This window comes from Doryrhamphus excisus, chromosome 15 (genome assembly GCF_030265055.1).
Source record: "Doryrhamphus excisus isolate RoL2022-K1 chromosome 15, RoL_Dexc_1.0, whole genome shotgun sequence".
Taxonomy (NCBI): domain Eukaryota; kingdom Metazoa; phylum Chordata; class Actinopteri; order Syngnathiformes; family Syngnathidae; genus Doryrhamphus; species Doryrhamphus excisus.
The window spans coordinates 6,512,680-6,533,750 of NC_080480.1; the positions used below are offsets into that span (position 1 = coordinate 6,512,680).

At 40.8% G+C, this 21,071-nt stretch overlaps 2 protein-coding genes across 3 annotated transcripts in view; both read right to left on the reverse strand.

The window, feature by feature from the left end:
• hoxb3a (homeobox B3a) overlaps positions 1–1,979 on the reverse strand; it is a 56,316-nt gene extending 54,337 nt beyond the window's left edge. Inside the window, exon 1 of the mRNA XM_058048368.1 lies at positions 1,838–1,979. The gene's annotated coding sequence lies outside the window, so the exon portion shown is untranslated. The remainder of the gene's footprint in view (positions 1–1,837) is intronic.
• Positions 1,980–10,706: 8,727 nt separating this feature from the next.
• hoxb8a (homeobox B8a) lies at positions 10,707–13,664 on the reverse strand. 2 transcript variants are annotated; one of them, XM_058048378.1, is made up of 2 exons: positions 13,232–13,664; positions 10,707–11,110 (listed from the first exon to the last, which is right to left on the reverse strand). In XM_058048378.1, the coding sequence occupies exons 1-2, from the start codon at positions 13,662–13,664 to the stop codon at positions 10,707–10,709; spliced, it is 837 nt and encodes a 278-aa protein (XP_057904361.1). The 2 variants fall into 2 exon arrangements, with proteins under 2 accessions (XP_057904361.1, XP_057904360.1); XM_058048377.1 differs by having other exon boundaries at positions 10,707–11,113.
• Positions 13,665–21,071: the final 7,407 nt, after the last annotated feature.

The following is a 21,071-nucleotide window of genomic DNA, read 5'->3' on the forward strand; positions in this document are numbered from 1 at the left end:
ACTTCACCGCCGTTCCATGGCAGCATAGACATGCAGTATGACACTGAAGTACTAATTTGAAGTACTAAAGTAGTTTATATATTTCCATAACACAAACTAGCCAACTAAACGTCTTCATGTCATATTGATCCTAAAATCAATCACTCTGTAAAACATTATTACTATGTCAATACTACAATATGTGATACATAATACAGCAACAATATTTAAAATACACTGACATGAATACATTATATGAAAAAATATTATAATACATTACATTATCAATGCAAAATAATGTCATAAAGGATGTATTTTTATATTATGGAGACTCATCATATCAGCATGTAGTATATGATACTGTGTCATATAATCATACACATATGGAAATATCATTTATCTTTACATGTCTCCTTATGTGATAAGAAAGCAAGCCACCAAACCAATCATCATCAAATAAATATTTATTATTATTATTGTTGTTATTATTATTGTTATTATAATTAATACTTCTCATGCAAGAAAGAAGGGAAGGAATGCAAAGAAGATATTAAAGATATTCATACAGTATATACATATTAATCTCACTAAATATCATATATAAATGATATCCATCTCCTTCTATTCAAATAATAATTTATTATGGTATATGATTCCCCTTTTTTTCATTTCAAATCCTTGACTACACGAACGTGCTCTATATGGCCATAATGCTCATGATGAATGTTTTTAAAAAATAATAATTAAAAATTGGTTCAGTAAAGTAAATAAATATTTTTAAAAGAGCCTACGCTGATAATAACATGTCAGGTACTGTGCATTATCATCATTATTACTATTATTATTATTATTGGTTGTATTGTGTAACAAGACTGCAGTCACGTGTCTCTGGCCTGAGCGCCCTGCTCCTTTTTGCCCCAAAATGGCTGGTCCAAACCAAAATGGCCGCCTTGCTGTTTGTTGGTGAGCTATAGCTTCTTTGGGCTTTTCTTCAGCAAAGACTTTGGAGCACATTTACTGGGCCAGGGACTATCGTCCTATGGGGGCCACGGGGGCCATAGGGGGCGCTGCCAAGACCCCCCCCCCCATGATAAAACTCATACTACTGCACCAATCGTAAAAAATGGGACCAATACTGCAAAAATAATCATTATAAGAGAAAAATACTACTACTGAAAAATAATATGAATAATAATAATTATACTACAAATAATAAAATTATGACCACTGCTACTAATATTAGACAAATACTACTAGTAGCAGTAGTGAAAATAAAAAAAGACTCCCACCAGCAGTATTACTACTACAGTGGTAGTAATATATACAATATACGGCTCAGTGATAGAAGATGGCTGGATGTACATACAGTATAATAATAGAGGGTTTGGAAAGGGGCCTTATAGTGGTGTCCTGGTCTTTCTTCCTAAATGTGAGACGCAAGGAAAATACATAAGGAGATAAAAGAAACTGAAAGTACTCTCACGATATGCACCCATAAAAGTATCTTTCATATATCAGCAAAAGACTTCTCTTGTTTACTTCTGTGTGTGTACTGCTGTGAGGAAACGAGCAGGGAAACAAACAAAGAGTGCTGCAGCTTGAATAAGATCAAGATCAACATCACATCCACCCTCAAAACGACAATTTCAAAATGTCCATGTCATATCAAAGACGTGCACGTGCGTCCAACAACAGCACAAGCCCTTTGCCCACCCGCAACACGCACACACACACGCATAAACACGCACAAACACACACGGGTCTGAAAAGAGGAAAAAGCGTCAAGTTGTAATTGCACGTTTGAATGAGGATGAGGATGGGGATGAGGATGAGGAAGGCAGCAAAAGGCGAGCCTTACCTGACATCGGGAGGCACGTGTAGCAAGCCCCATAGTCCGGTACCGAGGACGAGAACCGCAAAGCGACGAGGCCGGTGAGGTCGGACGGCTGCCACTTAGCGACAAAATCTTCATCGTCCGACCAAAACGAGTCCAATCTCGTAGGATGACCGAGCAGAACCGATCCGCCTCCGTCGCAGCCGAACCGGTCGCTGGGAGCAGAGCGGCGGCGAAGCGTGAAGGTCCGGAAGAAGGAGTGGGCGTGTGGGGGTGGGGGGGGGGGGTCCTTTTGGGTGTCGACGTCGCCGACGTTCCGGTCCAGACGAAGCTCGGTACCGTGCGAACCGGACGGGCTGAGCTGAGCTGCTCGGGCCGGCGAGCAGTGCCGCAGCAGCGATAAAGCCGCCTGGGAAATCATCAAAAAAGTTCATGCTGGCGTTCAGCGCGTCCACATGACCACAGCGGCGGCCAATCCCCGCGCGCGGACACTCATAAACTTGGAAAGTTGTAAATTTTCATAAAACAACAAGAATTTATTGCAATTCACCGCACCCACCCCTCCCTCTCCCAGGCGCCATTTTGTTCACGTTCTGCCCTCACAATACACACTTTCATATATATTCACATACACACACATATAGGGCACATATAGACAAACAACCATTCGCACTCACATTCATACCTATACTTGGAGTCACCAATGAACCTAACATGTTTATGGAATGTGGGAGGAAACCGGAGTACCCAGAGAAAACCCATATATACACACATATATATACACAGTATATTTGTGTGTATTTTTACATGTACACACACTTTCACACACATAAATGCAACCATTTATACAAATGATATTTTTGGTTTCTTTCGGCCTTTTCCGGATTTATATAATTAATAATAGTAAAATGATAAATACGATATATATATTACATTTTATGTACGTCACACTTTGATACACCCCGGGTCACACATACTGTATCTACACACACTTTCATATATATTTATATACACACGTGTGTATATACACACATTCCTATTTACACATACCTCTGAATTTGAATTTAGTATGCAGTATGTACAAATCATGGTATAATGTGTAAATCATTGTATGTGTAATTCCTAGTATTATATGTAAATCACAGTATCATATGTAAATCATAGTATGTGTAATTGTAATTCCTAGTATTGTGTAAATCAAATAGTATAATGTGTAAATCATAGTATTATGTGTAATTCCTAGTATTATGTGTAATTCCTAGTATTATGTGTAAATCATAGTATAATGTGTAAATCATAGTGTTATGTGTAATTCCTAGTATTATGTGTAAATCACAGTATAATGTGTAAATCATAGTATCATGTTGTGTATGTACTCTGTGTAATGGTGTACGTATTGGTGTGTGTAGTGGTGTATGTACTCTATGTAATGTGTGCAGTGGTGTATGTACTCTATGTACTGTGTGTAGTGGCGTATGTAGTCCTTCTCGACACAATGCTTGCAGCGGTGTGTCATGGTGTGCCTTCCAAACGTGCTAAAAATAGACGTGAAAGGTTCGACCCCAAGCAAACAATATTTGCATCTACGTTACTTTGTGCCTTCGAGTCATATTCTGCCAAATGCAGCGTGATGTTGTCACGTGACAGAGCCAATCCGTGTTGGTGAATGACGCGTTCTTACGCACGTGCACACCTGAAGCAAGTTGGGCTAACGTCATCACGCTGATACACACTCACGTTCACAGCCCGCACGTGCACAAGTTGTTCATGATAGCATCATCAAATCATCCCCAAAGTAACATTTGTGTGACTTCATTGATCCACTTTCAAGTCATATCAGTAAATATCTTGAACCATAAAAATACATTTACAATTATATTACATTACTAATATCATGAATGAAAAAGAAAACTACATTTCCAATACGTAACATAAATGTTTACCCCTCCATCCTGTAGAAGAAAATGCTGCTGTGATGTCTGATCATTACTTTGTGTGCTTTAATTGGACCCGGCAGCACACCTCCGTGATGTGCACATGTAGTACGGTACAGTACGGTACAGTACAGTACAGTACAGTACAGTACGGCTGGCTGGTGACGATGAAAGGAGAAGAGTCTTCCTCGTCCCGAGTTAAGAATGAAAGCAGTGGAAGCAACACAAGGCAAACATCCTTTGTTGCTTTGCTTTCTTTCAGGGTTTGGCCTTTTTATGACCGGGTTTCCGGACCATTGGCGTCGGCAGTAAAGCCACCAGGACTCCTTGGAACTCCCACGCTCCTTCGCAGGCTTAACCCCCCCTGCCCCCCAGGATTCACCAGTACAAGATGGGGAAAAGTTCATTTTTTGTTTTTGATTGGGATAAAAATGCTATTTTTTTCATTCAATATGACACGTCTTGTTCATTTGGAAATGATCATCTTCTCAGCACCGAAATATGACGATAATGACATAAACTAATAATAATATCCCAACACCTTCATAATTGTATTATTTGCATGTCATGACATTTTCATTTCACGTCCTATATTTGAATTGAATACTCATTTGAAATCTGACATGACGCCAACAGGGAACACGTGGTTTGATCGTGCACGTGGAGAAGAAATCAAAAAGTAAATATATCCTTTAGCAATAAATATATGAGGTCATACAAATACTGTACTTCTTTATATATGTACATAAATAAATGCTTTATTCATCTACTTCATTTGGATATTTGTCAAGTTAAGCTTCCCTAAACCCTACAATCGCTTTTTATTGCCAAATATTTAATATTTCATCACATTCGTTTTTATTATCTTTTTTACTAGCACTTTGGTCCCCTCATATAAAATATATACACATATTATATACATACATTATTCAAAAGAAACAGCGGTCCGGTGGCACAGTGAACACAACAAATAAATACTACATCCACGTAGGCCTCATCTTTCCCCAATATACTCATATTTCACATACAAATACCAAACAATCCCATACAGTATCATTTATATTTGCAGTTATTTTATTTCACAACATTGTCACCTACTTCTTCACCTAACATCGTGTACGTGCGTGCATGTGCGTGCGTGTATCACTGCTATTTCACATTGATCTGGTTCAATAATGATAATAATGTCCCTTGCACGTGATATGCCTCTATTAGTCCCATAAGGGGAAATTTCACTGTAATATAAGTTCAGTCTAATATATAATGTAATGTAATGTGATATAATATAATGTAATGTAATGTAATGTAATGTGATAATATAATATAATATAATATAATATAATATAATATAATATAATATAATATAATATAATATAATATAATATAATATAATATAATATAATATAATATAATATAATATAATATAATATAATATAATATAATATAATATAATATAATATAATATAATATAATATAATTTTATATAATCTACGAAACGTATTATGAATCATATTCCATATTCTATAGTTGTATTTAGAAGACTCGCAGCATAATTAAGAATGGAAACCAAATGAGAAATAAAATGTAGGCCAACATTGTATACTGTACATATCCTGTCCCTTATTTGTTGGCTTTTGATTGTTTTTTTTTAAATTTCATTATCATCATTACTCCTGACTTGTTATTAATTTCGTTTGTATTTTTGTATTGGTTTTAAATAGGATATGTACGTATCTGTGTACATATAGACATTAATGTTCTTTGACGGGGTAAAATATGAAAGGATAAGATGAGTTTACGGAAATGTATTGCAATAAAGTCATTTGAGAATATATTTACATTGATGTAATTGCATATCATGCACTTTCTTTTGGATCAGTTTTGATTGTAATGCTTACAGTATCATAAGAATGTATTTCCTTGTGAATGAATGATGGAAAGGGGATGTATATAATGTATATATTTACATTATACTGCTATATTACAGTCTAGACTTGACGGTATGACATGATTGTTTATACAGTATATAGTCAATTGCAGGTATATTCTAATCACGTGACTTTGTCCTATATAGTGGATATCGTATAGGGACAGCCTGTCCGACGTGAAAGAGTTGAATATGAGTAATAATCAGTATTGCTGACTTCCAGACAGTTGGGTGAAGTTCCAGCCAGCCGAGTGCTCCCCTGCTCCATTCTTAAACACAATACAAACTAATGAATATTCACCGAGTCCTAAATTGTGCTTTTATGGAGGTCGCAGAGCCATAAAAGATTTCCAGAGAGAGCATAGAGAGCGAGAGGACGAGAGAGGAGAGGTTGTATAAAAAAGTGACAAGAGAAAAAAAGGCAGTCTGGCATATTTGAGCTACCGGCAGTAACCGCTACGCAACGGAGGGGACGCCTTTAATGCAATTATTTGCTGGAACGCCGTGATAAAATCCTTCTAGCGCAAACACAGCCACCGTATTGTCCCCCAGCAGAGCATCCCGGCGTCGGACCGCCCCTACCAACTGCCTTCCAACTGACCTGAAGGCCTCCATCGCTCCCCACTCGGCCACGCCCCCGGGGGACGCTTTCACGCAAGTCCGGCATTGCTGGCTTTCTTCACACGGCAATAAAAATCACCTTCTCGCTCACCTTCTGCCTTTTCTTCTATCGCGTCCCTTTAAGATCACCCTTTAGATTCCGCTAATATTCACCCAAAATATTACAAAATATATTCACCAAATTCATCCCAAAATATTTCATTATATTCTACAAACATACCGAAATATATTTAAATATAGTACACAAATATACCCCCACATATTTAAATATATTTCACAAATACATCCCAAAATATTTAAATATATTCCCCAAATATACCCCCAAAATCTTTAAATATAGTACATAATATATACCCGCAAATATTTAAATATCATACACAATATACCCGCAAATATTTAAATATAATACACAAATACATCCCAAAATATTTGCATACATTCCCCACATATGCCCCAAAATATTTCTATATATTCCCCAAATATACCCCAAAATATTTCAATATATCACACAAGTACATCCCAAAATATTGAAATATATTCCACAAATATATACCCCAAAATATTTATATATAATCCCCAAATATACCCCAAGATATTGAAATATATCACACAAATACATCCCAAAATATTTAAATGTATTCCCCAAATATACCCCCATATATTTCAATATATTCCACAAATGTACCCCTAAAATATAAATAAAAATATCTTCCAGAAATATATTCCAAAAGTCCACATTTCTAGTAAGACAGCATGTCTTCCATGAGAAGAATTGTCATGAAGCGATGCCAAGCATTCCAGCATGAAGGCATTCAGGGTAAGAATTGTTGGAGGTGAGCACGTATCCCCTGACTGGATCTTCTCTTCTTCTCAAAAGGAGCTTGTACTTCCATCAACTCTAACGAGCTGAACCCCCTCCAAAGCAAATCAATCCAGGAGCCACGTTGTCGGGGCCTATAGAGCATCCCGGAGCTGGTGGGCCAGACAAAGAGGGGTTCAGAAGACCCTATGAAAAACATGTAGAGGAGAGACGTCACCTGGCCTGGACGTGGGACGTGTTGGACCAATCTGAACCTCTGTGGTATTACCGTATGATACTAGACATCCATGCTAACCATAGCTTGTCCAGGACAAAGATCATGTTGGAACACAGGAAGTCTGTTCATGCATCTGGCACTAAGACCTCCAAGACCACAGGTTTCGACTTGTCCTTATAGAAATAAACTTAACTTGAATGTACTTTGTCTTTGCTGTGTGTTGTAAAGATATAAAAACAGGTAAAAAGAGGCGGCTAATGAATGCACGTCATGGGACACACCTTCTAAAATCTTCTATAAACCTTCAAAAAAAGCATGTATACAAATAGAGCTCCAAAAAGCTCCAGCAAGGTTTTCTAGCCATGCTGTGAGCATGTAGTAACAGGTACATGCATGATTGCATGTAGTACTTGTAGTATTTATTTCACATAGAACGGTAGGAAGGAAGGCTACATCTCCCCTCCAAAACAAAAAGCTCCAATATATTAGCTGTGTGTGTAGGTGTGTGTACATGTCTAGGTGTGTGTACACATATGTGTGTAGGTGTGTGTAGGTACATATGTGTGTGTAGGTGTGTAGGTGTATAGGTCTTTAATGTGTAGGTGTGTGTATGGTTATAGGTCTCTAATTGTGTCGGTGTATGTAGGTGTGTCGGCATATATCTGTAAGTGGGTAGGTGTGTGTAGGTGTATAGGTCTGTAAGTGTGTAGGTGTGTGTAGGTGTATAGGTCTGTAAGTGTGTAGGTGTGTGTAGGTGTATAGGTCTGTTAATGGGTAGGTGTGTAGGTGTATGGGTCAGTAAGTGTGTAGGTGTGTGTATAGGTCTGTAATTGTGTCGGTGTATGTAGGTGTGTCCGTGTGTCGGTGTATAGGTCTGTAAGTGTGTAGAAGTGTGTAGGTGTATAGGTCTGTAATTGTGTAAGTGTGTATGGTGTGTGTAGATCTGTAGGTGTGTGGGTGTGTAGGTGTATAGGTCTTTAACTGTGTAGGTGTATAGGTCTGTAATTGTGTAGGCGTGTGTCGGTGTGTGTTGTGTTTGTAGATGTGTAAGTGTGTGGGTGTATAGGTCTTTAACTGTGTAGGTGTGTGTAGTTGTGTGTAGATGTGTCAGTGTGTGTAGTTGTGTTGGTGTGTAGGTGTATAGGTCTGTATGTGTGAAGGTGTGTATAGGTGTGTATGGTGTTTTTAGATGTGTAAGTGTGTGTAGGAGTGTAGGTGTATAGGTCTTTAACTGTGTAGGTGTGTTTAGACGTGTCAGTGTGTGTAGTTGTGTTGGTGTGTAGGTGTATAGGTCTGTATGTGTGAAGGTGTGTGTAGGTGTGTATAGTGTTTGTAGATGTGTAAGTGTGTGTAGGAGTGTAGGTGTGTGTAGGTGTATAGGTCTTTAACTGTGTAGGTGTGTGTAGACGTGTCAGTGTGTGTAGTTGTGTAGGTGTATAGGTCTCTAAGTGTGTAGGTCTGTGTAGGCATTTAGGTGTGTGCAGGTGTGTGTATGTGTAGGTGTGTCCCAGGACTTGCATTCTGAGCTGCCTATTATAGTGCATATTGTCGTTTCCTGTCAATTATTTGTGGTTATTTCTCAAAATGGAGCTTGCCTCATGCAGTGTAGTGTATGGAGAATACGGGTACATGACAGTGTATACCATGGTGTCGAGTATATCCAGACGTGAGGGAGGCAATGACGTGATACATTTTGAAATCATATTTATTGATAAGGATTTTCTTTTTATTGTCGGCACTGTGCGCATGCTTTTAATCCCAAAAGAGAAAAGGAGGACAGCATAAACAAACACCATCAAAAACCAACTAAAAGCAAAAGGACAATTGGAGTGTTTTAGAAAAGAGACCCGACCTACTCAAACGGCATAAATAGGCAGTTTCATGTTGTTGGAATTCTCATGATCGCTATCTTCATCATTAATACTCAATGCCATAACAACAACAACAACAAAGAAGTGAGAAGTACAGTAAAAAGTGCACCATCATCATTTTAACTTAAAAACTATACAGCTGCCAAAGATCAAATTGTTAATGAGAACAATATAGAAATGTTTCCACCACAAAGAAAGGACGCTATCGTTCTTTTTTTTTTCTTCACTAACGTACACGAGCTGTGTCTCAACTGGTACACTTGCGTACTTACAGCTGCTGCACTTGGCCTGTTCAGTGCATAAGTGCCTTGACACTGGGAAGCAGCGGTGGCGTGTGTTGGTGAAATAGCAGTGGTTGCAATTCCCCATGAAAAAGGAGAGGAGAGGACGGTGGTCGATGATGCCATCATCATTGGGTTTATTGGGTGTTGAACCCCAACAGTGAGTGTGCATATGGCAGACACTTAGTACCCTTACTCGTCACCATCTTGGCGACATAGCGGAAGGGGGGGACTAAGTGCAGTGGTTGCAATTCACCATGAAAAAGGAGAGAAGAAGAGGACAGTGGTCGATGATGCATCATTGGCTTTACCAGGTGTTGAACCCCAGCAGTGAGTGTGCATATGGTAGACACTTAGTACCCTTACTCGTCACCATCTTGGCGACATAGCGGAAGGGGGGGACTAAGTGCAGTGGTTGCAATTCACCATGAAAAAGGAGAGAAGAAGAGGACGGTGGTCGATGATGCCATCATCATTGGATTTATCGGGTGTTGAACCCCAACAGTGAGTGTGCATATGGCAGACACTTAGTACCCTTACTCGTCACCATCTTGGCGACATAGCAGAAGGGGGCGGGGGGGCTAAGTGCAGTGGTTGCAATTCACCATGAAAAAGGAGAGAAGAAGAGCACGGATCGCCATTTCTGGTAAGTGCGCAACAACGTTACTGGGCTTACTTCCACATATTTTGAGCACTTGCGTGCATTCAGGATGAGAAGTACAGCAAAGTGCAGTACCTGGGCATCAAACCCAAACCGTGAGTGTGCAGTGATGGACACTTGGTAGTGGCTATCTTGGCTACGTAGCGGAAGGGGAGGGACTAAGTGGAGTGGTTGCAATTGCGCATAAAAAAGGAGAGAAGGTAAATATTGCGACGGTCATTCCTGCTAAGTGTACCACAAGAGTCGTAGACTAGGAACTAAGTGTGCAGTGTACATACAGTAGTATACTTATTGAAGTGCACTGACGGAAGTGTTTCATTTGAGACACAGCCTAAATGTTGGATTGGAGAATCCCGCCTTCATGAGATGACTTTTTTTCATGTCCGTCTTTTGATTTCCTTCAAGTCAGCAGGAAGTGGCCCCAAGGTCTCTGGAGTCCTTTCAGATCGCCCGCCGCCATTTTAGAGACAGACGTCGGGTCCCGTGGCTTGAAAGGTGGAGCTAGCCGAAGCTGAGCCAGAACGGTCCCATCTTGTCCACGGTGTCCCAACCAGCGTCCTCCTACATCTGCTTGTGACTTTTGTCGCAGCAATCCTCGCTGAGGTTGGCTTGCGAAGCAGCTGTTCCCGCCACCGGTGCGAGACCTCCTCCTCCGCCTCCCGCCTCACCTCCTCCGCCGGCGCCTCCGCCGCTGCCTCCCTCCCGGAGCTCCTTCTCCCTCCTCTCCCGCTCCACCGCCTCCTGTTCGCTCTTGCTGCTGGGGAACTTGTCCTTGTTGTTCTCCTTCTTCCACTTCATCCTGCGGTTCTGGAACCAGATCTTCACCTGCCGCTCCGTCAGCGCCAGCGCGTGCGACACCTCGATGCGGCGCTTTCGGGTCAGGTAGGGGTTGAACAGGAACTCCTTCTCCAGCTCCAAAGTCTGGTAGCGGCTGTACGTCTGCCGGCCTCGCCTCCTGCCGGCAGCTACTGGGGAGGTGGGGGGGGGGGGGGGGGGGGGGAATATCACAAATATTATTCATAACTTCATAAGCCAGGAATACAATCCAATTAGCTGGAATATTCTTTCTTATGAAAAACTGCAATTTTATCATCCATACATGACATTCTTCTGGTTTTGGACAATTATCAATGTGATTTTTTTTCATATATATTTTAAAGGTATATATCATATTTTCCAACTGGGAATGTGTGCAATCTTTTCCCACTCAATGATAAAAAGAATGAAAATGTCATAAATGATGAATAAAGTTGGTAATATACAGTGTGTATATGAAATGTGATTATATTAGGTTATATGATATGAATAGGAAGTACTTGGCCACCTGTGTTTTGCCCATCTCGGAGGGCTTATTAAAAGTAGGAATATTAAGACATTTACCAGGGAACGCTTGGCTTCCAACTCCCGACAGATTAAACACACGGGACATTTATGTGAGTGATTATATTTCCATAAAAGTGTTTGTCCTCCTCTTTGATGGCCTACCATAAAAAAGGGATGGATGCGCCGCATGGACAAAATATGCCGCTGATCATAAATATTTGACATAAGAACCCAGCGCCTTGTAAATCTCGCCTGGACGCTTTCAATGACTTTCTCAGCAGAAATCTTCAAATGTGGACGCCAGTCATTCATATAATTTTTTTTTGGGGGGGGGGGGGGTATTCTTCATACTTCACTCTTTTGTCTCATTTGACCGAGAAATCATCTTACATAAATAGTCATAAAAATAAGACATCAAATCATCATCATAAAAATAGAATATAATGTCTAATTAAATATTAGTAATTTATTTGTACTGCTGTAAAAAACTAATGTTGTCAAATGGGAAAAATAAATATACATAAAGTATATACTGTGCGTGTTTAGAGCAGGAAAATGCTTTGCAGAGTTGATGATATAAATATTGCAGCAAGCTGCCAGTGACATATTCATGGAGCTGACATAAAAATGAGAGTGTGTGTGTAGAGGAAGATGATAAAAAAAAATCAAGTGAGCTCAATAAAGTCCCATTTTAGCTGAATTGGCTCCACCTTTCATTCAACTGCTCCAGCTTGCAATATGTTGCAAAAATACGAAATAAAACAGCAAATATATTACACTCCAGTGGAGTCCCAACTCCACTTCCACCTTGCGTGTTCCTTTCCACGCACGCTGACCTTCATCCTCAGCTTCATACACACACACACACACACACACACACTGCCGTAAGGCACTTTACACTGGCTTGTAAAGTACTTCCTATATACTTTTTTTTTTTTACCAGCAGCAGGGTCACATTTCTTTCCACTTTTATTTGATTGTTGCTTTCCTTTAACACCACATATATTTTAAAATATTACCAACTAACGCTCACCTATTATAGAATATTATATCATATATTAACAGTTCAATTATTTACATTATAATAAGCGATATAATATAATCACAGCCAATAAACGTTAAGTTATTCAGTTGAGTGTGTTGCTTCACAAAATTGCCAAAAAATGTATTGAAGGTTATGATATTAATATGAGGTCTCAATACATAGCATATAGTGCTATGCTCCATATACACTTATACATACTTTAAACACATACATAATCATATAGATAACGTATGTGCATGTATGTGGCAAAAGGAGAGCTGTTTAATTGTCACACACGCACACACTCACACACACGAATAGAAAGTGTTCTAAAAGTGCCATAAAAGTGTGTTTTCTGTCGTGCCCCCCCTCCCCCCTCCCCCCTCCCGGGGCCACCGTGCGGCTGAATAATTGAGAAGCAGACAAGTCAGTGATAAAAGAAAGCAAAAGGCAGTAAAAGTTGAACCGGGGTCAGATGTGCGCGTCTTTGTTTCTGCCGCAGATATTTACCATCTGCTTTCCCGTCTCACACGCGCACACGCACGCACGCAGACACGCAGGGGGGTTGTTTTGGGGGGCAATTGAGAAGTTTTGGTGCGGCCATAAAAGCATCAAGTTGGGACTGCGGTCTTTGCGGATTTCGGATGTTTCGGATTTGCGGAGAGGAGCAAGTCGTGCGTACGCGCGCCGCGCGGAGAGGATGCCGGGAGAAGAAAAAAGGGAGGAAGAAAGTTCTCACCTTGCGGCCTCATCCAGGGAAAGAGTTGCGTGGGTGAAGGACTCTGCTCGGTTCCCTCCGCGTCCTCGGCGCCGAGTCCCGGAGCGCCTCCCAGCTTGCAGTCGCTGTACTGGACCAAATCTGCGTCCTGGGCCCCGAAGAGCGTCTGCCTCTGCAGGGCGTCATATCCGTAGAAGTTCCCGGGCTCGCCGTGGCAAGTCACGGCGCAGGGGCTCTGCTGGTAGGGGTTGCTGGGCAGCGTCGAGGCGCCGTGGTGGTAGAAGTCCTGGATCTGCGGGGCGTGCTGGAAGGTGGCGCCGGAGCCCGGCCCGTACACCACCGTGGGACGGCCGCCGGCCAGATCCTGCGCGAAACCGCACTCGTAGTAGTTGGGGCGCAACGAGTCCCCGCTTTTGTACTTGGAGAAGAGAGAGTTGACGAAATAGGAACTCATCGTTCGCGCTTCGGTTCGCGAGTCCGAGTCAGGAAAAGCTCAGTGCGCGTCGGGTCTCGCCTCGCCGAGGAAGGAGGAGGGAGAGGAGGAGGAGGAGGTCCGGGCGCAGGCAGACAGACAGACGGAGGGGAGTCTTGCGCTCTTCCACCCTCACCGCCGCGACCGGCGAGCCGAGCACGGTGACCACCAGCGCGGTACGACGACCCTCGCAGCCGATCCCATCAAACATCCAGCGAGGAAGAAGAGGAGGAGGAGGAGAAGGAGGAGGAGGAGGAAGAGGAGCTGATGTGCATCACAATTCCAAAGCTGCGAGGAGCTTCATGCTCTCAAACGCCTTTCTGTCATTTACGCTCCTGCAAATCACTTCTTTCATATTCTCTCTCTCTCTCACCCCCCACCCCACCTCTGTGTGTGCGTGTGTGTGTGTGTGCGTGCGTGTGTGTGTGTGTTTCAGGATCATTTGCATCTATTATCAGCTCCTCGTCCCATTGGCTTCACATCCACTCTCCCTCGGCGCCTAATGCAAAGGGAGGGCTGTGCGTGTGCGTGTGTGTGCGCGCGCGTGTTAATGAAAGTTTTCCCCCATTGCACACGAGCACGTGCACGCTGTGAAAGTGAGATACATGACATCATAGGACCCAAACATCAAACAAAAATAACATAGGATAGTTTGGAAAAATATATATAATCTCTGCTTTCTGGTATCGAACCCGTAGCGCCGATATCAACATCTGTAGATCACTGAATTATTGTTTATGCAGAATTTTTGGATGATATTGTCATCAGACTGAAAGACAGACTATACATATCATATGACATATTCATATTGCCCAGTAAATATGGCAAGGTAATAATATCAACAAAATAATTATCATCTTTCATCACGTGCAAAATAAAGTCAGCCATGCAAAACAATATATCATATATTTCCATAATATCATCAATATTTCCATTTTACTGTAGTCATACAAACAAAGTAGGAATTCATATTGGAAATCATATTAGAAAAATGATCCAGGTTAAGGTTTTCCAACATGTCTTTATGAAATATTACATTATTATATTAGAAATATTAAATTATTGCTTGTACATATCGATCATTCATATATAAATATATATATCCCAGCTCTGTCTGATACTGGCATATTATTATGATGAGAATTATGATGACTTATTGCTGTTTCTTCTACTTGGAGAATAAAAGCAAAGATGGGTAGATACGGAAGCCGATGATGATATCATGTCCAAAAACGGTGAATGGCTGAGGTAGAATACGCTTGGAAACCCTGGAAAGTACTAGAAAGTTGACAAAGCAGAGTGGGGGTTTATCCAGGCCGTTCCAAACGTTCTTCATCCAACCACAGTCTCACGCAATTGTCCACTTCCTGTCTAGTCCACCTTAGGATGCTTCCTAACCGGGTTCTAGGATGCTTCCTAGGATGCTTCCTTGCCGTGGAGTGAAGCAAAGCCAAACATATTAGCAAGAAAAAGTATACTGTATAGGCTGTATATATCGTGAGCATAATGTATATAAGTATATAGAGTGAGTATATAGAGTGTATAGAGTTTGAGATATGTCATTTGTATATTTCATGTCCTTATGAAATGACGTATATGTTTTCATATTTTTGTGACGTGGCAACATTCCATCTACACCGTTTATTGTATATACATTATGTAGTATAATTGAGTATTTAGTATAAGCACGTATGTATGTACAGTATGTATGTAGGCATGTATGTCACGAAGGCTGGATGAAGCAGGGCTGCGCGTGGGCGTGCTGAGGTCTTCCTCGTGGAGCAAGAGCGCCACCAAGCGTCCTTTTGCTGTCAGCTTGGTTGCTTCCATGAAGTGAAAAACACAAAGACTCCAATGTTGGATTAGCGATACATTGAACGATATGATTATGTATGTATATATATGAATATGTATTAATCATTTGATGTAATGTTTATCGTTATTGTCTCCATTTACAACGAAAGGAAAGATGCACGTGGGTTGTGGACGTTATGTAAGTAAGAAAAATCAAAGCATTGACGGTATGTGGTGTTTAATGGAATCATGCATCAACATAAATAGACCATGGGATTATCCTGCACTATTACACTAAACATAACAATAACAACAACAATCATAATCATAATGTTAATAATAATGGCACTGGAATGATACCTATAAGGTTTCAAGCAGCCATGCCTATTTGATGCCATATATGACTAGCACTGTGTATTGTTAGCATTAGCTGAAGATGATGAAACACGACAATAAGAAGAAATAAGAATAAAAAGTCATCAAATGGATGATAATCTGGGACTACCACACCCCCACACCCGCAGCAACAACACCAGCTTCAACCCCAGCCTGGGCCCCATCCTGCCCTCTGGGCCGGAACAACACACACACACACACACACACACACACACACACACACACACACACTCGTAGTTGCTTGAGGGAGGGGGGCAATTTTATGACCAGTGCTGTAGGAAGACAATGGATATCCGGACAACACACACACATTCAAAAACAACACATACATATATATATATATGGACAACTCTGGCCTGCAAAGACACAAAAAATATATACAGTAGTGTGTGTATACATATATATGCTTGCTATGATTTGTTTTTATGCTCCATACGAAGTCAATACATCATCAATAACTGAAGAGGTTGGTAATAAGCTCTATTTATTTCTTTTTATTAAATTCTGTCTATGGTTCATGTACCGTCTGTCTATATGTACACACATATATGTGCGTGTGTTGCTGTGTGCATATACATACACACACACACACACACACACACACACACACATATATATATGAAAGAAATGAATGAAATATTCTTATGACATATGGTGTGTATGATCAATGGAAATCAAATAGATTCGATTTATTGGAAATAAAGTAATAAAGTCAAAATGAAATAGTGTGTGTACTACTACTACACACGTGCCCTCACTTGGAATATCACACTGCCTTCCTTACATCTTACCTTGCCTTTTTCAAGCACTATATAATATATATATACAGTATATACTGTATATATATGTGTGTGTGTAAATGTGTCTATGTGTAATAAATATAATAATAATAATACTATGAATCCTTCCAAACTATCAATACAATGTATCTAAATTAACTTAATAAACTTAACTTAATCAATACAACAGTGAACAGTGGCTACAAATGGTATGAATGAAGTAACCATGGAGTAGAATAGAAGGTATAATTGGTAGGGATAGAAATCATGGAGTAGAATTATTCTACTCTAATTATTCTACTCCATTATAATGAAGTAGAATAGAAGGTAGGAATAGAAGCATACTTCTATTCCTACCTTCAGTAGAATAGAAGGTAGGAATAGAAGTATACTTCTATTCCTACCTTCAGTAGAATAGAAGGTATAGGAATAGAAGTATACTTCCATTCCTACCTTCTATTCTATTTCATTATAATGGAGTAGAATAGAAGGTATAATTGGTAGTAATGGAGTAGAATAGAAGGTATAATTGGTAGTAATGGAGTAGAATAGAAGGTATAACTGGTAGGAATAGAAATCATGCAGTAGAATAGAAGGTAGGAATAGAAGTATACTTCTATTCCTACCTTCTATTTTACTCCATTATAATGGAGGTATAAGGTATAATTGGTAGTAATGGAGTTGAATAGAAGGTATAATTGGTAGGAATTGAAGTCATAGAGTAGAATAGAAGGTATAATTGGTATAGGAATTAGAAGTAATGGAGTAGAATAGAAGGTATAATTGGTGGGAATAAATAGAAGGTATGATTGTAGCAATGGAAGTCATGGAGTAGAATAGAAGGTATAATTGGTATAGGAGTAGAAGTCTTGGAGTATAATAGAAGGTATAATTGGTATAGGAATAGAAGTCTTGGAGTATAATAGAAGGTATAAATGGTAGAAATGGAAGTCATGGAGTAGAATAGAAGGTATAAAGTCATGCAGTAGAATAGAAGGTATAATTGGTAGGAATAGAAGTCGAAATCATGTTAGTCACTGGAATGAAAAAGTCAAATACCAAAAGTAATGCTGTTTTTTTTCCAATGCGTGCGTGCGTGCGTGCGCGCGTGTGATTTGTGGCCCCCAACAACGGCGTGATTGAAAAATGGATGAAGAAGTGTTAAGCGTTGCCTGGAAGAGTGAGCGTGCGTGTTTGTTTTACAGCCGTTTAGTTCTTAACCTTCACAAATTTATACGCTATAAACTTTTATTGCCCTCATATCCTTTTATTGCCTTCTCTCCGCTCCCTTTGCTCTTTCTTCCTGCCTTTACGACAGTCGGCGGCGGCTTCTTGCGAGCGTTCATCCCTCCTCATCTTCACCTCTTTCCCCCCCTTTCTTCCTGCGGACCCCCCGCCGGGTGCCCGCGCATCCTGCCCTTCTTCCCGCCTTTCCGCGAACGAAGCAAAACAATCAGGAAAAAGGAGACATGGCTGCCTGGGACCACCCCTACCGACACATTCGTTCATTCATTCATTCTCTCTTTCTTTCTTTTCTGGACTCATCATCCTCATCCTCCTCATCATCTATGCACCTTTTGTTGCACCTGAGCGAGGCCTGTAGTGTTTGTTGATAAGGAAGCCATTTTATCCCATTTCATCATTTTCCACTCCTCTTTCATCACTTTCTACTTCTCAGAAGAAATGCAATCATAATTATACATTCCTTCTACTGCACCAGCCCACAGGCCCCCAGGCTGCACTTTGGACACCCCCCTGGAGAAATTCATCTTTTTTTCTTTTTTTTTTTACATTTATCTAATTGCAAGCATATTTCATAACTATATAAAATATTTCACTGGCATAAAAATATTTGAGTCAAGCTATTGATTGATTTTAATATATTTTGATTTAAATGATCATATATTTTATAGAACTCCATATATGCACATATTCAAACAATTTTAATTATAAAAATTGAATTATTTTGTTTTTGTTTGTATTATTCCCTCAACATAATAAAATTATGTAATAGTAGGAATAAAACATGAACATTGTCAGTTATATTTACATCATAAACAGTCAAGTTAAAACTGCTAAGTATCATATTTAATTGTAGGATATTGTATATGGATTTTTGTTATATGGATTCAGACTGTAAGAGTCGTTCAAATGCTTCTTTGTTTCATAATTCCTCCAAAGTGGTCTTCATGTGGAAAGAATGGCTGCTTCTCCGTACGCCTTTAAAACGGACGTGCATTGTTGTCCAGGCGGCCTCCTGCTAGATTTACTGTGCCGTGTGTCACACACACACACACACACACACACACATACACACAGCTTGCAGCCGCTGTTGTCAGGCAGGCGGGAGGCCTGCAGCTGCAACGTAAAGTCTGGATTTAATGAAACCCCCCCACCCTGCTAAACCTCAGCCAGGCATCACAATCATGAGCTGTCCTGTGCACGTTTGCTTTATGGGATACCTTTCTTTCTTCACAGCCCCACATTCTTACTGCTGCTCTACGCTCGCAGCAACACACTCTCTTTACTTTACACACACACATCTTACAGTATGTACAGTACCAGGCAAAGGTTTGGCCACACCTCCTTTGTAGCGGCACATTGGACAGCACGGATGGGAAAAAACAGAAATCCTTGTTGGAGCTTTTAATGACTGCCTTTCCGTGGGGGAATACTGTAGCTGCGTCCCATGCATTCATTAGCTGCCTCTTTTCGCCTGTTTTTCTATCTGTACAACACAGAGCAGAAGAAGAACATATCACATGATGATGGGCACCTAACCCCATCACTGGTGCCCTCATGGTTCTTTATTCAGCTTTTACTGTTTCTCCAGCTTTCGGTGTTCCTTCTGTGGATGTTGCCGTCATTGGGCATTCTATCATCTAAACATCTCCACCATGACCATCACTGTCTTCTGATGTTTCTCCACCACCGTGTCAGCCTGTTTGGCCAGCACAAAGTTGTCAATCTGGAACTGGAAGCCTTGTAGGATCTTGGCCTGCTCGTTCGCAACCACCTTGACTCCAGGAGCTGCAGTCCATGTTTGGAACAGATGTTCCCCGACAACCTGCTGTGATATGCTGCCCTGTCTCAGTGTGCACCTGGGGTCCCGTCTGATGTGGTGGACCCCAACCTCTGCTGAGCTTGTGTTCCAGTCCAGCCGTTGCTATGTTTCCCATCGGTGGCGGTACATGCCATGCTTATAGCATTCACTTGGCAGTGCTTCTTTATGTGTTCTTGGAGGTCTCCTCACTCGTCCTCGCCACCACCCCCCATCCTTCTTTGGATCAGTGGACACCATAATGCTGGACTGCATTGTAGGGATCTTTCTGGTCTTGATATCAGTGGTATCTCTTCCAGCGGCCAGGCTGTGGGTGGCGTAGAATAGACTTTCATTTCATTGCTATTATTAGATCGAATACTCCAGAACAGCCTTCAACACAAGCATACAGTTGTGCTCGATATTCCAAAATGACCATGCCTCCAATAAATCATCTGTGTGGGGGGTGGGGGGGTGGGGGTGTTATGGCTTTATGGCTGTCGTTTGGTGTTGCAGCCAAACAGACGCCTTCTCCTTTAAACTCCCAAAGACATCTTTTAAACACATGCTGCCTCATCCTCTCCTCCCCCGGCCTAACCATGTGGCCCCCCCACTACCCACCCCTGTCTTCTCTTCCCACTTCCGCTCATTGAAGCTGTTCTTTTTCCAACCGTGCTCATCCATCCGCTGTCCATCTATTTATCCATCCATTTATCCATCCATTTATCCATCCATTTATCCATCCATTTATCCATCCATTTATCCATCCATTTATCCATCCATTTATCCATCCATTCCATCCATTTATCCATCCATCCATCCATCCATCCATCCATCATCCATCCATCTATCATCCAGCCATCCATTAACCATCCATCCATCCATCCATCATCCATCATCCATCATCCAACCTCCATCATCCATCCATCTATCATCCATCATCTATCATCCATCCATCCATCCATCCATCATCCAGCCTTCCATCCATCCACCATCATCCATCCATCATCCATCCATCTATCATCCAGCCATCCATCAACCATCCATCCATCCATCATCCATCATCCATCCTCCATCATCCATCCATCTATCGTCCATCATCTATCATCCATCCATCCATCCATCATCCAACCATCCATCCATCATCCATCACCCATCCATCCATCTATTCATCCATCCATCCACTAATAATGTTCCCAATCTGATATTGCATGAGTAAAAGTCATGCAGGCTGGTATCAGAGTCTATTTGAAGAAGTAATCTATTTCATACTACGGCACAAAAAACACAATTGTTCATGCAGCAATGACATACATCATACAATTCACCATAAATTCATTGTTGAATCATTAATTGAAGTTATTGACTTATTGTTATTAT

Coding starts and splice junctions, on each gene's coding strand:
- hoxb8a (XM_058048377.1), bottom strand. CDS start 13,664: ATGAGTTCCTATTTCGTCAACTCTCTCTTCTCCAAGTACAAAAGCGGG. Junction 11,114..13,231: donor TCCCTGGATGAGGCCGCAAG/GTGAGAACTTTC, acceptor CCACCTCCCCAG/TAGCTGCCGGCAGGAGGCGA.